General features: G+C 43.6%; 1 protein-coding gene across 1 annotated transcript in view; it reads right to left on the bottom strand.

Moving 5' to 3' along the window:
* The window catches only part of znf512b (zinc finger protein 512B), a gene marked incomplete at its 5' end in the record, with an annotated part of 57,661 nt that overhangs the window by 10,536 nt on the left and 34,625 nt on the right, over positions 1–12,500 (bottom strand). Inside the window, 4 exons of the mRNA XM_083640957.1 lie at positions 2,893–2,985; positions 8,398–8,525; positions 10,383–10,511; positions 12,273–12,344. Coding sequence (XP_083497083.1) covers positions 2,893–2,985; positions 8,398–8,525; positions 10,383–10,511; positions 12,273–12,344 — 422 coding nt within the window. The remainder of the gene's footprint in view (positions 1–2,892; positions 2,986–8,397; positions 8,526–10,382; positions 10,512–12,272; positions 12,345–12,500) is intronic.

Below are 12,500 nucleotides of genomic sequence, written 5' to 3'. Positions count from 1 at the left end.
CAAAACAACTTTTAATTGACTTCTTTTGGAAGGGTTTAGACATTAGATTATGGTTCTAAAACGCACACACACACACACACACACACACACACACACACACACACACACACACACACACACTGTTGTTTCTTGTTCTACTGGACTGGACTGCTGCCAATAAGATCAGGGCACAATACAGTAGGTCAGGATCTGGCACCTCCCTGCATTCCGCTAAATATTTGTGTGGATCCAACACCTGGTGACATGAAACTTATTTTTTAGAATCCCAATAGTTGAGACTTCCTTTCCCCTCCTTTCCAAAAACCTAATTGGCTCATTTCCATATGAATACATGTGACTGTCCTATTAGAAAGTAGCAACAAGCGCATAGTAGGGTTGCAGCTATCGATTATTTAGTAATCAAGTATTCTACTGATTATTCCAATGATTAATCGAGTAATTGGATTTACATTAGATTTTTTTCTTAAAAATAGTCTTAAACGATTATAAATTATACAAACAGTTGACGATTAATTTTCGGTCGATCGAATAATCGATGAATTGTTGCAGCTCTAGCGCACAGTAATCACGCCACACAGTGAGCTGCTCTGCGGAGTGTGTTATGCTAACTTCAGACAGGAAGTAAGATAACAGCATTTTTTGTGATGTCATCAGTGATGTCATAAAAGCGGTTGTGACATCATCAGTGATGTCATAAGAGTCCCGCTGATGATGTCATCAGTGATGTCATAAGAGCAAAATCAAGTCCCAGGGGCAGACACTGAAAGAAGTGGGAGTCTGGCTTCAGACCGCCATCTTCAGCCGTGGACAGCTGTATGTTGCCAGCTCCAGGACAGGTGATCCAGCATCCCTGAAGTATGCCATCAAGGAGCAGCCGGGGCGAGGCCGCGCAGCGGCCGAGCTGCAGGGTGGGCGAGCTCGCGCAGCGGGTGAGCCTAGGAATCGAGCGCACGTAGCGCGCAAGATATTGTTATAAGTCCCCAGTTGTCATTTAGTAAATCTGCTCAGGAGGCACTAATTGCGACTCCTTCACTCCATTTCTTATTTTCTAATGTTATATTCTTCAAAAGGTGAGTTATTCATTCATCATAATTATGCTATAGTTTTTTGCTATAGACCAAATCACCGTGACGTCACCATGTAAACAACATTACTTGCGCGTACCACTTGGGGAAGGCGGCAGGTTTAAATGTGCGTGTTGTCAAATAAATGCTGTCAAAACCTCTCGTTGTCTACTACTTTTAATTTAAATGTTTAAACGGTTGGTAAACATGCTTGTCCGACGTATCTAGCCTTTCTTCTGTGTTTGTTTTATGTAGTGTGTTAGCTAGCTAATAACATTTGTTTACAACTGTTTTTTTTTGCAGACTCGTTACAGACAGAGCTACTGACGCCACGTTAATTTAATTTCGCTTCAAGTCTACTCTGGTCTGGTCTGGTCCAACAGGTAAATTAGCTAGTCTGGTCTCCACTAACGTTAGTGAAAGTGTTGTTATGAATGATATTAAACAACAACACAACACAAACGAACCATTTTTGTCTTCTTTGTCTGTTTTTGTCTTCAACACGTCAGTTTAGCCGTTCACCGCCATTATAATGTGTGGACCCAGGGGTAACCGGAAGTAAATGTAAACATCCCCGCTGATTTGGTCTATAGAATCAGGGAAAGGGGGTAGTGAAGCCCAACAGGTTTGAGTGAGAGCCACTGGTCTCTACAGTAAAAGCTATATGGCTTCAGAGAGCAGCAGCACCGTGCCCCCAATGCACTTGTTGTCAGCAGTGGTCCAGACTGAAGACAAATGACTGAGTCAAACACTTTAACTTGGCTGCCACAGATGGCACAATCATCTATCATCTCTACTAAATTGGCTATGATTACACACACACACACACACACACACACACACACACACACACACACACACACACACACACACACACACACACACACACACACACACACACACACACACCTACACACACAAAGACACACACACACAGACGCACGCACCCAGGCACGCACACAACCACCTGCACACGTACACACATGTGTGGAGAACTGTAGGCAAGCGCACACACACACACGCACGCACACACACACAAACACACACAGACACACACACGCACGCACACACACACAAACACACACAGACACACACACGCACGCACACACACACACACACACACACACACACACACACACACGCACACACACACACACACACGCACACACACACACACACATACAGTCATTAATGTTGCATGCTACTTTTTGAAACAGGCAGCAGGTGAATTATTCAACAAACTTCATAGGAGCACGAGCGCTCTCTAATGCAGGAGTGTCATGTAATCTCTTAATGACGCTCTGTGCTGTCACAGTTCAGACAGCTGCAGAGAGACATATGAGCACTTCAAGGACAAGAATACCAATCAGTTGACAATGAAAACACACAACGCGAAAAGAAATGTCCTCCATTGACTGTGGACGTGCATTGGCTATAAAATGTCTCTCCGTGCAACACTGCCCCCCGACAAACTAAACGTCCCCAGTGAAAGCTGAGACTAGCTGTAGCGTGCCGTACGCTACGACTGCTGTCCATACAGAGAGTCATATAAGTGAAAGTCTGAACCTCCCCTCTCTGCGGGTGTAGGCCTCTCTGGTGTGTGGTGTCTAGTAGCTCCTCTCTGGTCAGTGGGTCAGTGTGACAGTGGTGAAACACTAGCTCTCCCCCAGTCAACGAAAAACATCCCCCATCTGACTACTGCTGAATGAGGGCCAAAGACGTGTCAAAAGCCAGGAGGACGGTTCCTTGTCTGAAACGTGGGACTCCTCCTTGTATAGCTTGCTGACCCGTGAGGCTGATGTGTGCGTGTGTGTGTGTGAGTCAGTACCTTGCTGCTGTGTTCAGCCATGGTGTGGTAGTTGAGGCCGGCCTTGGACCTGAACTGCTTCTGGCACTGCTGGCACTTCAGGGCATCCTGGAGCTGCAGGGGTTAAAGGTCATACAGAGGGTAATGTTATTGTTTTGTTTGTGTTTTCTGAACTTTTTTTTATATTTTTTATTGAAAATCAACAAAATACATCACAATAGGGTGCCGCCGCGGGAGGAGTAAAACCTGGAAGTTTGCATCGCCTGGTTTCCTCGTCTCGAAGTCAGCGTTTTTGTTTTGTATGGGGATTTTGGTTAGATTCCTGAAATAAATATTCTTTTGACATAAAGTGGTGTTCATTTGTGAGATGATCTTGCTGAACACAAAGGTCTCAGTTTCATAAACTTGTGTTAACCACGTCCTTATTTCAGGCATCTAAACAAAATCCCCGCACAAAACTCCTATTGACTTCCAGATGATGCTTCCAGACCCAGTGTGAGGCTAACTTCCAGGTTGGCCTACAAAAACACATCATACCTGGGGGTAATCTATACATGTACACTACCCACCCACCCCCTTCCCGTGCCCTCCCCTCCCCTCCAACCCCACTCCCGCCCCCTCTCTCCCCACCCCCGGCGGCCTAAACCTCCCTCCCCCGTCCCGGGTTTAGAATCACACTAGTAACACACATTTATGGTCGATTCTTGTCTGTTAATCCAGAGGCAGCCGCTCCTTCCACGTTTCCAACGTGGCGGTCGTGGTTTTGTTTTCCCCCGGGCCGTGGATAGTTCTAGCATGCATGATGACCACATCTTGAAAGTATTCCAAACATTTTCTAATATACAATTTGTGTGGCGGCAGGCAGCCGACGCTGTACTACTAAGTTTTTTGGCTGACGTTAGACCGGCGAGCATCAAATAACATTTCTGTGAAGAGAAGCCGACTGGGAGCTCACTCTTGTAGAGTAGCTGTTGCTGCCTTTGACTCTTTATTGGATCTATCAATATAGCAACTAGGAATGTTCATCAATTGTCGAAAATCGATAATTGATCGTTAAGGAATGGAATCGATCCTGTGGAATTTGGATCGATTATTGTTATTATTAAAAAAATATACTGTATATATATATATATATTTTTTTTTGCGGACTAGGTTTGGGTGGAATTCGTTCCTCCTCGCCCCACTCAATTGCACAGCCGACTAACGTGAGGTGGAGCTTCATATAGTCTCTAGTTTTGTGGCTGGGCACGGGCCTTTGTGCCAACAAAACTGTTTTAAACATGGGGAATTCACACCGGCATGCGCCGGGGACAGCAGAGTGTTGGAGAGGAGACACATTGAAATAAAGAGTTCATTGAGGAGAACACGTTGTCTTTCGTATTTTCTGCCATAGGCATTCATTTTGTAAAAAAAAAATATATATATATATATATATATATATATATATTAAAAAAATATTATTATTAATATGATCGATAATCGATAATTGATCGTTAATTTTCACCGATTATCGATTATGGAAAATTTTCAAAATGAACATCCCTAATAGCAACATCTCAGCTATAACCCAATACACGTTGCTATTTGTGGGTTATTCTGGTCAAAATGCATTGATCACCGTGAGCTTATAAAGGACACAGGAGAACTATCGAGCGACTTTTGGAACCCGCAAACAACCAATTTAATACACAATGTTCCGTTTGGTTGCCTCGCCTCGGTATTGATTTGGGGACAGAGGTGTTTCGATGGTGAGTGACCCCAGTGTTTAATGTGCTGATTCTGTCATTGTTTAATGGCAGACTGTCACTTTAATCAGTCACACAGGCCACTAGGCCGAGGAGCCATGATGATGGCTGTAAGAAGAATACATCTTCTCAGAGGGCCTCCAGGCCACTGGACCACTCCAGCTGGACCGTCTTCAGGAACATCTCAAAGTTGGATCCTGGGGGCATCCGGGAGGTGCAGGGGTAGATTCCCTGCCTATCAACATGAGGGTCGCGGGTCCGAGCCCCCGTGTTTACCTCCGGCTTGGTCGGACGTCCATACAGGCACAATTGGCCGTGTCTGCGGTCGGGAAGACGGAGTTAGGATATGTGTCCTGGTCGCTGCACTAGTGCCTCCTCTGGTCCAGGACAGTACGGGTAATTGTCTGCGTACAACTGGGGAGAAAATGGGAGAAAAATCTGGAAAGAATAAACGGTAAAAAGAAAAGTATATATAGTTGGATCCTCTTTTTCCTCTCTTCACCCCTCACTTATTTCTGATATTTGTTTGTTTGTTTGTTTGTTTGTCATGTTTATTTCGAATATGTATGTAAATAAAACAGAGACAATATACGGGGCCTTCAAAATTACACGTTAACAAGTCGATTGAAATAGTATTATGAAATAAAGATGAAGGGGTAACAAACGTAGACATACCGTATTCGAAAAGGAGTGAGAAGAAGTATAACTTATTAACTCCCACCCCTTTTCCACAATACTACATTATTATATATATACTTGTATAACAACACATACTATAGAAATATACACATATATATATACATATATATACATGTATATGTACATACATACACACATACACATACATACATAAAACACTAGTCATATAGTAATACATAACAATTATGTACATATATGACAATAATTGTTGTCATATATACACTATCTCATACATAGTATACAACAACGTAACTACCGGTATATAGTTATCAAATTTTTTAAATGTAGTTATTCATACATATTGACCACAATCAAGTGCAGTGTAAACAAAGCACAGAGGTATACAGTAGTCTCTTCATGTATTTCAGCTAATATTAGATTTCAGATCAGAGCAGATCAATGAAAGGGCATTACTAGTGGAAACGGGTAAGGAGGACTACCGTACTGAGATACTGTACAGCGTGGTATTATTACTGCAGCCGGGCGATCAATATCTTGGCTGTAAAGGCTCCCTGGACTCTGCACTATGGGCTCCTCGGAGAGAGGTGTCTAATAACATTGCAGTCGTTTCCATCCCCTAAGGACTTGAGCTGCTATAATGCAATGCCCAGGTCACAGCTCTGCTGCTTTATTTCATACTCCAGATAGAAAAAGATACAAATATAACATATCTAGTTGAATGAAAACATAAAAGCTCAATAAAGTCTTGTTAAAGCAGCTACGAGCAAGATTTTCGATTGTTATCAAACAGTATAATTACAATATTGATGCATCACATCTTACCTATAATAGTAGCTGAGACCAAAGCCTGTGAATCGGAGATTGCTCTCTTAAGTCTGTGTCTGTCTCGCGTCAACAGGGTGCTCTCTCTCTCTCTCTCCTTACCGCCGGACCGGCTAAACCCGGAAGTGAAACGCAGCTGCCTGCCTTCCCCCGTTCGCGCTGCCTAGCAACATGCCATAAACAAGGAGAATGCCATGCATACTCTCGCGAACATCTCTCGTTATATTCTAACAGGTTTTTTGGAAGTAAGATGTGATGCATTGATATTAAATTTAGACTGTTTAATAACAATCGAAAATCTTGCTCGTAGCTGCTTTAATGTTGTTAATATGTGTAAACTGGTTTGTCTTGGTGAAATGATGTTAATTCCACTGACACGTTGACTCGCATGGAGTCATACGCTCCACATTCATGTAAGGGAAAACATGTGGCACATTCAAGTTAAGCTGAAGCAGAAGGTCAGATCACTTTACTTTACATACTTCCCCAATAATTTGAGTGAGCTCAAATCAAGAACACATGCAGCACAAAATTACACACACACACACACACACACACGCGCGCTGCGCGCACGCACACGCGCACGCACGCACACGCACACACACACACATGCACGCATGCACGCACGCACACGCACACAGACACACACACACAAAAGTGGAACATATGGGAATATGATTTAGAGGCAGTATCAACATATTTATTGCTTTCATAAATTCAACAGTGACTAACACAGTTCTCGATTGTACCAAATATGAGTCAAATGTCAAAGCTAAACAAGTGTATATAGGATGAAGATGATGATTATTTGAAGGCAGAACAGAACAGACATCTATAACCGCCTTTCCCCCTGACATGTCACCACCTGACGCTAGCACCAAAGCAGAGCATCCAGCAGGTATTTCCTGTCTATTTGACTTCAGGTGTGTCGTGCTGCCAGTGTAGCTACAGGATCGGCTCGCCCTGCCGGATGTGATCGGCTCGCCCTGCCGGATGTGATCGGCTCGGGGTCGACAACCACAGACGAAGCTAAACTCTCACAACGTTTATTTTCAAAAAGTAAGGCTCATGTTTATTAGAAACGGTCCTGTAGGCTAACACTTGAATCAGGATCACTGAATGTTTTTATGATTCCATATTTTTTATGTCTATCATCATGTCTGATAACATCAGTAGCTTAGCCTGTTAGCTAATCTAAAGCTGGAAAGGAAAAAAGGGGGGGGGGGGGGGGGGGAATCCCACGTGCCCGTCGTAACAGCCAATCACAGTGCGTGCTCGAGACGATCTGGTAGGCGTAAATTAATACACATTTTATTACGCGGTTGAACATTCAATCATCACTAAAGCTGTCGTGCAAGAGAGCCAATAAAAACAAATGAAATGGTCAAAGTTGTCATATTGACATTTAAGGTGTGTTGATTGATTCACGGCGTCAATTTATGCATTGAGTATCATGCAAGAAAACCTTCCACCTTAAAAATTGCCGGTAGCCTTTGAGCAGCACAGTGAATGAAATTTGAAATATGAATTACATTTGAATAATAATAATAATAATAGTAGTAGTAGTAGGAGTAATAATAATAAATGGAACTTTCTCCACTAACGTTATATCTAATGTTAACTAGTGAAGATGAAAAGGCAGCAAAACATCTTTTCATTTTTGGAACAGATAAAAAGCTGTGAAAGAGAGACTAATCAGCAGCTAATAAACTAGCTCGTTTGTTTGGCAGTCGTGAGCGAGTGACATGAAAGTGACTCGTGTAGCGAGGACATTTCACATTTACTATCAACGCTGTTCTCAAAGGTTAACTTTGAATGAAAAGTTGGAGTTAATGGGAAGATAAAGACGTGCAGAAAACGAAAGCTTTTGGAGCACAAACTTTACTGCGGGGATTGTTCGGTTTCTGGCGTGGAGAGTTGGCCTCGGTCAAAGATGGATTTTATGATTTACAAAGTAGGGAAGTTTATCCAAGTCAGCCCATTGCCATCCAAGGGTAAGTTACTTAAAAAACGTGTAGGCCGCCGTGCCAACCGATTTGATTCTGGCTGCCAGCGTTTTGATTTGTAAAATGTGGTTGGGAGTGGCCCGACTGTCAGCGGGGCAGGCTTCTCGGGAAACTGTCACCCAGTGGGAGGCAAGCAAACATAAGCCTTGTACTGATAGATGTGTACTGAAATGTACTAGTCTGATGTGAAACGTTACATTTGGTCTGTTTCGATGAATGATTTTCAAAGCGCTCTCCACAGCGTTCCCTCCCGCTCTCTCAGTGTCACACAGACTGCAGTGTTGCCCACTGACCTTCTGGCATATCTCCATGTGCTTCTTGAGGCCGTGGACGGTCTTCCTGGTGACCATGGAGCAGGTGGGACACGCCACCTCGCCTCGCTCCGAGATGGCTCGCTGCCACTGCGTATCAGCTCCAGCACCTGGGAAAACATGGGGACATCACGTCAGTTAGTCAGTCAGTCAAGCAAACAAACACGTATTACTGGCATGGTCCACTTCTGGGTATAACATTTTGCTTTTGTGTGTTAGTGTTTGCCCAAAATAAGCCCAGATGGCAGTGATGCAATACCCCTGATCATCCTGAAGGGGATTCTTTTGCAATCCCTCTTATTACACAGCCACTTGACAAAGGCATTCATCATTTGACACAAAATATTGATTACAAAAGATTTAATTCTAGGCTCACGTTATTTCCAAATGCCTGCAATGAAAAATAGTCTGGTGTCTGTTTGTATTAACCAAGGAGTAATGTTTATGCACGAGGTGTCAGCAGCACCTGAACCCCTAACTTCCTCACAAATTAACCGCATTAGAAATCAACAATCTTGATATTGACAGAGGGATATTAACGGTCTGTTATGTGAAACAGCAGTTCTGTTCACAAAGAACAGAACCGCAGGCCCAGCAGAGTTGAATATTTAATGATGCCATGTTATAGTACAATTTATTCCCTTTTGATCAAGTTATTCCTTGAAGTCGAAGTGAACCGGAGGCGAATGCAATAGTACGAGCGTTGGAGACTCAAATCTTGTCTGAGATGACAAGGTTGAGAGGCGGACCACAAGCCGCACAATGCCGGGTGTCGATGATTTGATTGGACAATTCTGGGGACTGGCTTTGGCATTGGCCAATCACGGCGTGTTCCACCCCCAAATCCAGTGGGATTCAGCGTGTTGTTGTGCTACGCGAGTGGGATCCGCGGAGTACCAGGTGGCCAGCTGCTTCGTGCGGAGCGAGCGCACAATCCGATGCATGGGTGCTGCCCGCCCGCCTGGAATCTCCGAGGGGCGACCCCTGACAACCAGCAGGCTCTCAAGCGCGCGCCTTTATCGCTGCTGTAAATACGATATTCCTGGAATGCGCGTTTTAACGAGACAGTTACATTTCTTTGCATACTTAGACATTACCGGTTTTGTTTTTTGTTCATGTTTCATACAATTGGCCAAGGTAGTAGTTAGTTTATGGGATAGGAATTCTGCCAGATGACAGGCACTAGGCGCCATTTTCTCTTTCTTTTGGAAGAAAAAATGATCCTGAAATGAAGATTTGATTGACAGCTGCCATGTCGTGATATGATTGGTTGAAATGGGGTAGAAATTTGATAGTACTAGGTGATGTCAGCAAACTGTAGATTACTGTTATCAATGAAATCTTGAAAAATGAACTTTTGATGTGAAAAAGTGTGAAAAACTAAAGAAATTAGATTTGTGTGATTTTTTTTGCATACATTATTAAATAGGTGCACTGCATACCCAGGTATTTGAACTAAAAGAAAAGAAAAGTCATTTTTGGATTCAGCTCGACTTTAAAGAGAGGTCACAGCTTCTGTGCTAATTGTTCACAGTTTTCTCCCATTTTGATGAAGTCACATTCATTTTTTCTCAGATTTTCTCCCAAATGTACATAGCCAATTTCCTCCGCTGCTTCTTTTCACCTGACAGTGAGGAGTTTCACCGGGAGGACGTGGCGCATGCAGAGGATCACATTATTCCCCCCCAGTTCCCCTCAACCCCGAACAGGCGCCCCGACCGACCAGAGGAGGCACTAGTGCAGCGACCAGGACTCATACCCTTGTCCGTGCTTCACGCCAATAATTGCGTCTGTACTGTAGGAATGTTTGACCAAGACGGAGGTAACACGGGGGCTCGAACCTGCGGGCCCTGGTGTCGGTGGCGCGGGCAGAGCCTGCTACACCACCCGGCCGGCCAGCACATTTTTTTCTTTCTCTCTCTGGGCCAATAAATACATTGAAATAGAGGGTATATGTAGGTGTTCACCGGAGCTGGTGGTGCCCGGGTCTTTCTTGGAGGACTGACTGGGTCTTCTCTGGGGCTCCTCACTGAAGCCACTCCCCTCTGATCTCTTCGCACGGCCCGCCTTCAGCTTCTCCTCAACCTTGGTCATGCCTGTAAAAAACACACGCACGCACGCACGCACGCATACACACACACACACACACACACACACACACACACACACACACACACACACACACACACACACACACACACACACACACACACACACACACACACACACACACAAGGATGGTAGTAATGAATACTCACTACTGAAGGCATTCAAGGTAAAAGGAGCGAAAAGTGGGAGTCAGAGGGGGACAGATGGAGGACAATGCTGAACAAGACAAATATTAAAATGGGAAAGTCGATACTGGGCATAAAAAAGGAAAAGGGAAGGGGAAAAGAGAGAGAGAGAGAGAGAGAGAGAGAGAGAGAGGGGGAGAACATGAGAAAAGGAGGTCATTTTGGGTGATAGTGAATCAGTGAGAGAGAGAGAGTGAAGGAGAGAGAGAGAGAGAGAGAGAGAGAGCAAGGGGGAGAGGGAGAAAGAGAGAAAGAAATCTGAGCTCTGCATATTGTGGATTAATTGTATGATAGGCGATAAGCAGTGTTGGGCAAGTTACTTTCAAAATGTAATACACTACATATTACTAGTTACTTTCATTTGAAAGTAATACATTACTTTACAATACTGTGTAGAGTAACTCGTTACTTATTACACTATTTTTGCATTACTTTCACCAAAATAACAGCAGTAGCACAATGACATCGCCGCCCCGGGACCATCCCGAAAAATAATTTCAACCATCTTGAAGTCAGTGTAAACTGTTGGAAAATTCTAAATGTTATCTTTTTCCTTTTTATTGTCATCTATAGTGGTTATTTGCAGAAAAAACATATGATTTTATTTGGAAATGATTGTATATTTATTTAAATATGTGGTTTGATAAAAAAAAAAAGTAACTCAATTTGTAACTTGTGTTGCTTAATAAAGTAACTGGTATCATATTACTGAAATCATATTGGTAATAAGTTATATTACTGAGTTACTGCTAAAAGTAATATATTACATGTAATATGTTACTTTTGTAATGAGTTGCCCCCAACACTGATAGGCGATAAATAGTTTACTTGTATGTGCTATATGAGTCGCTGGAGATTTTCAGCACATGAACGAGAGAGAGAGGCAGACAGAGAGAATGAGAGAAAGAGAGAGAGTGAGAGAGAGGGGTTTGGTGTAGATAGACAGATAGATAGATAGATAGATAGATAGATAGATAGATAGATAGATAGATAGATAGATAGAGACATGGGAAATGTGTGCGTGTGTCTGTGTCATGTGATGCGTCTGGTGTGTGACTCACTGTTTCATTTAGCAGGATAGGAAACACTACATTAACACTGTTAAAAGGCCAGCAGCATCGATGGGCAGCAGTGAGGAGTCAGTCAGTCAACATGTTCCTCGCTAAATGCATCATCGTATAACAGAGCTCAGCTGAAGAAGCTCCCATTCTAATGCTCCAGCATCCTCCAGCATCCTCTCAAGCTTTCCATCATTCAATGACTCATCACAGGCAAACTGAGGACACAATCAGCCAGTGGTTTCTCAACGTGGGGTCCGCTAAGCACCTGGGCTCCTCGAGGGGGTTCCAGGGGGTCCCCAGCAAATTGATGAATTATTAAACTTCACCATTATTAAGTTCACAACCATTATAGAATGTAGGAGGATGACTATTTTGATCATAGTTTCACTATTATCTCTCTATCTACAATACAGATAGTCATGGACTTCTGGACAAAATCCTATCTGTTCATTTGACCGTGAAGACAAGTGGTGGGGGAGAGGAACATCTAATAAGGGTCTACCTTTCAATCCAAACGTTCCGGAGATGGAGGGCTGCTCTCCGGTGAACTTCTTGGGGGTTTTCTGCTTCCGTCCTGGCTCAAGAGGAGAACACAGAGCAGGGAATGGTCAAACACATCCCAGCACACACACACACACACACACACACACACACACCCACACACGCACGCACACACACACACGCACACGCACACACGCACACACACACACACACACACGCACGCACGCAC

This window comes from Poromitra crassiceps (genome assembly GCF_964638095.1).
Source record: "Poromitra crassiceps genome assembly, chromosome: 8".
Taxonomy (NCBI): domain Eukaryota; kingdom Metazoa; phylum Chordata; class Actinopteri; order Beryciformes; family Melamphaidae; genus Poromitra; species Poromitra crassiceps.
Note: the sequence above shows the minus strand (reverse complement) of the source record. Positions and strands in the feature narration are given on the sequence as shown.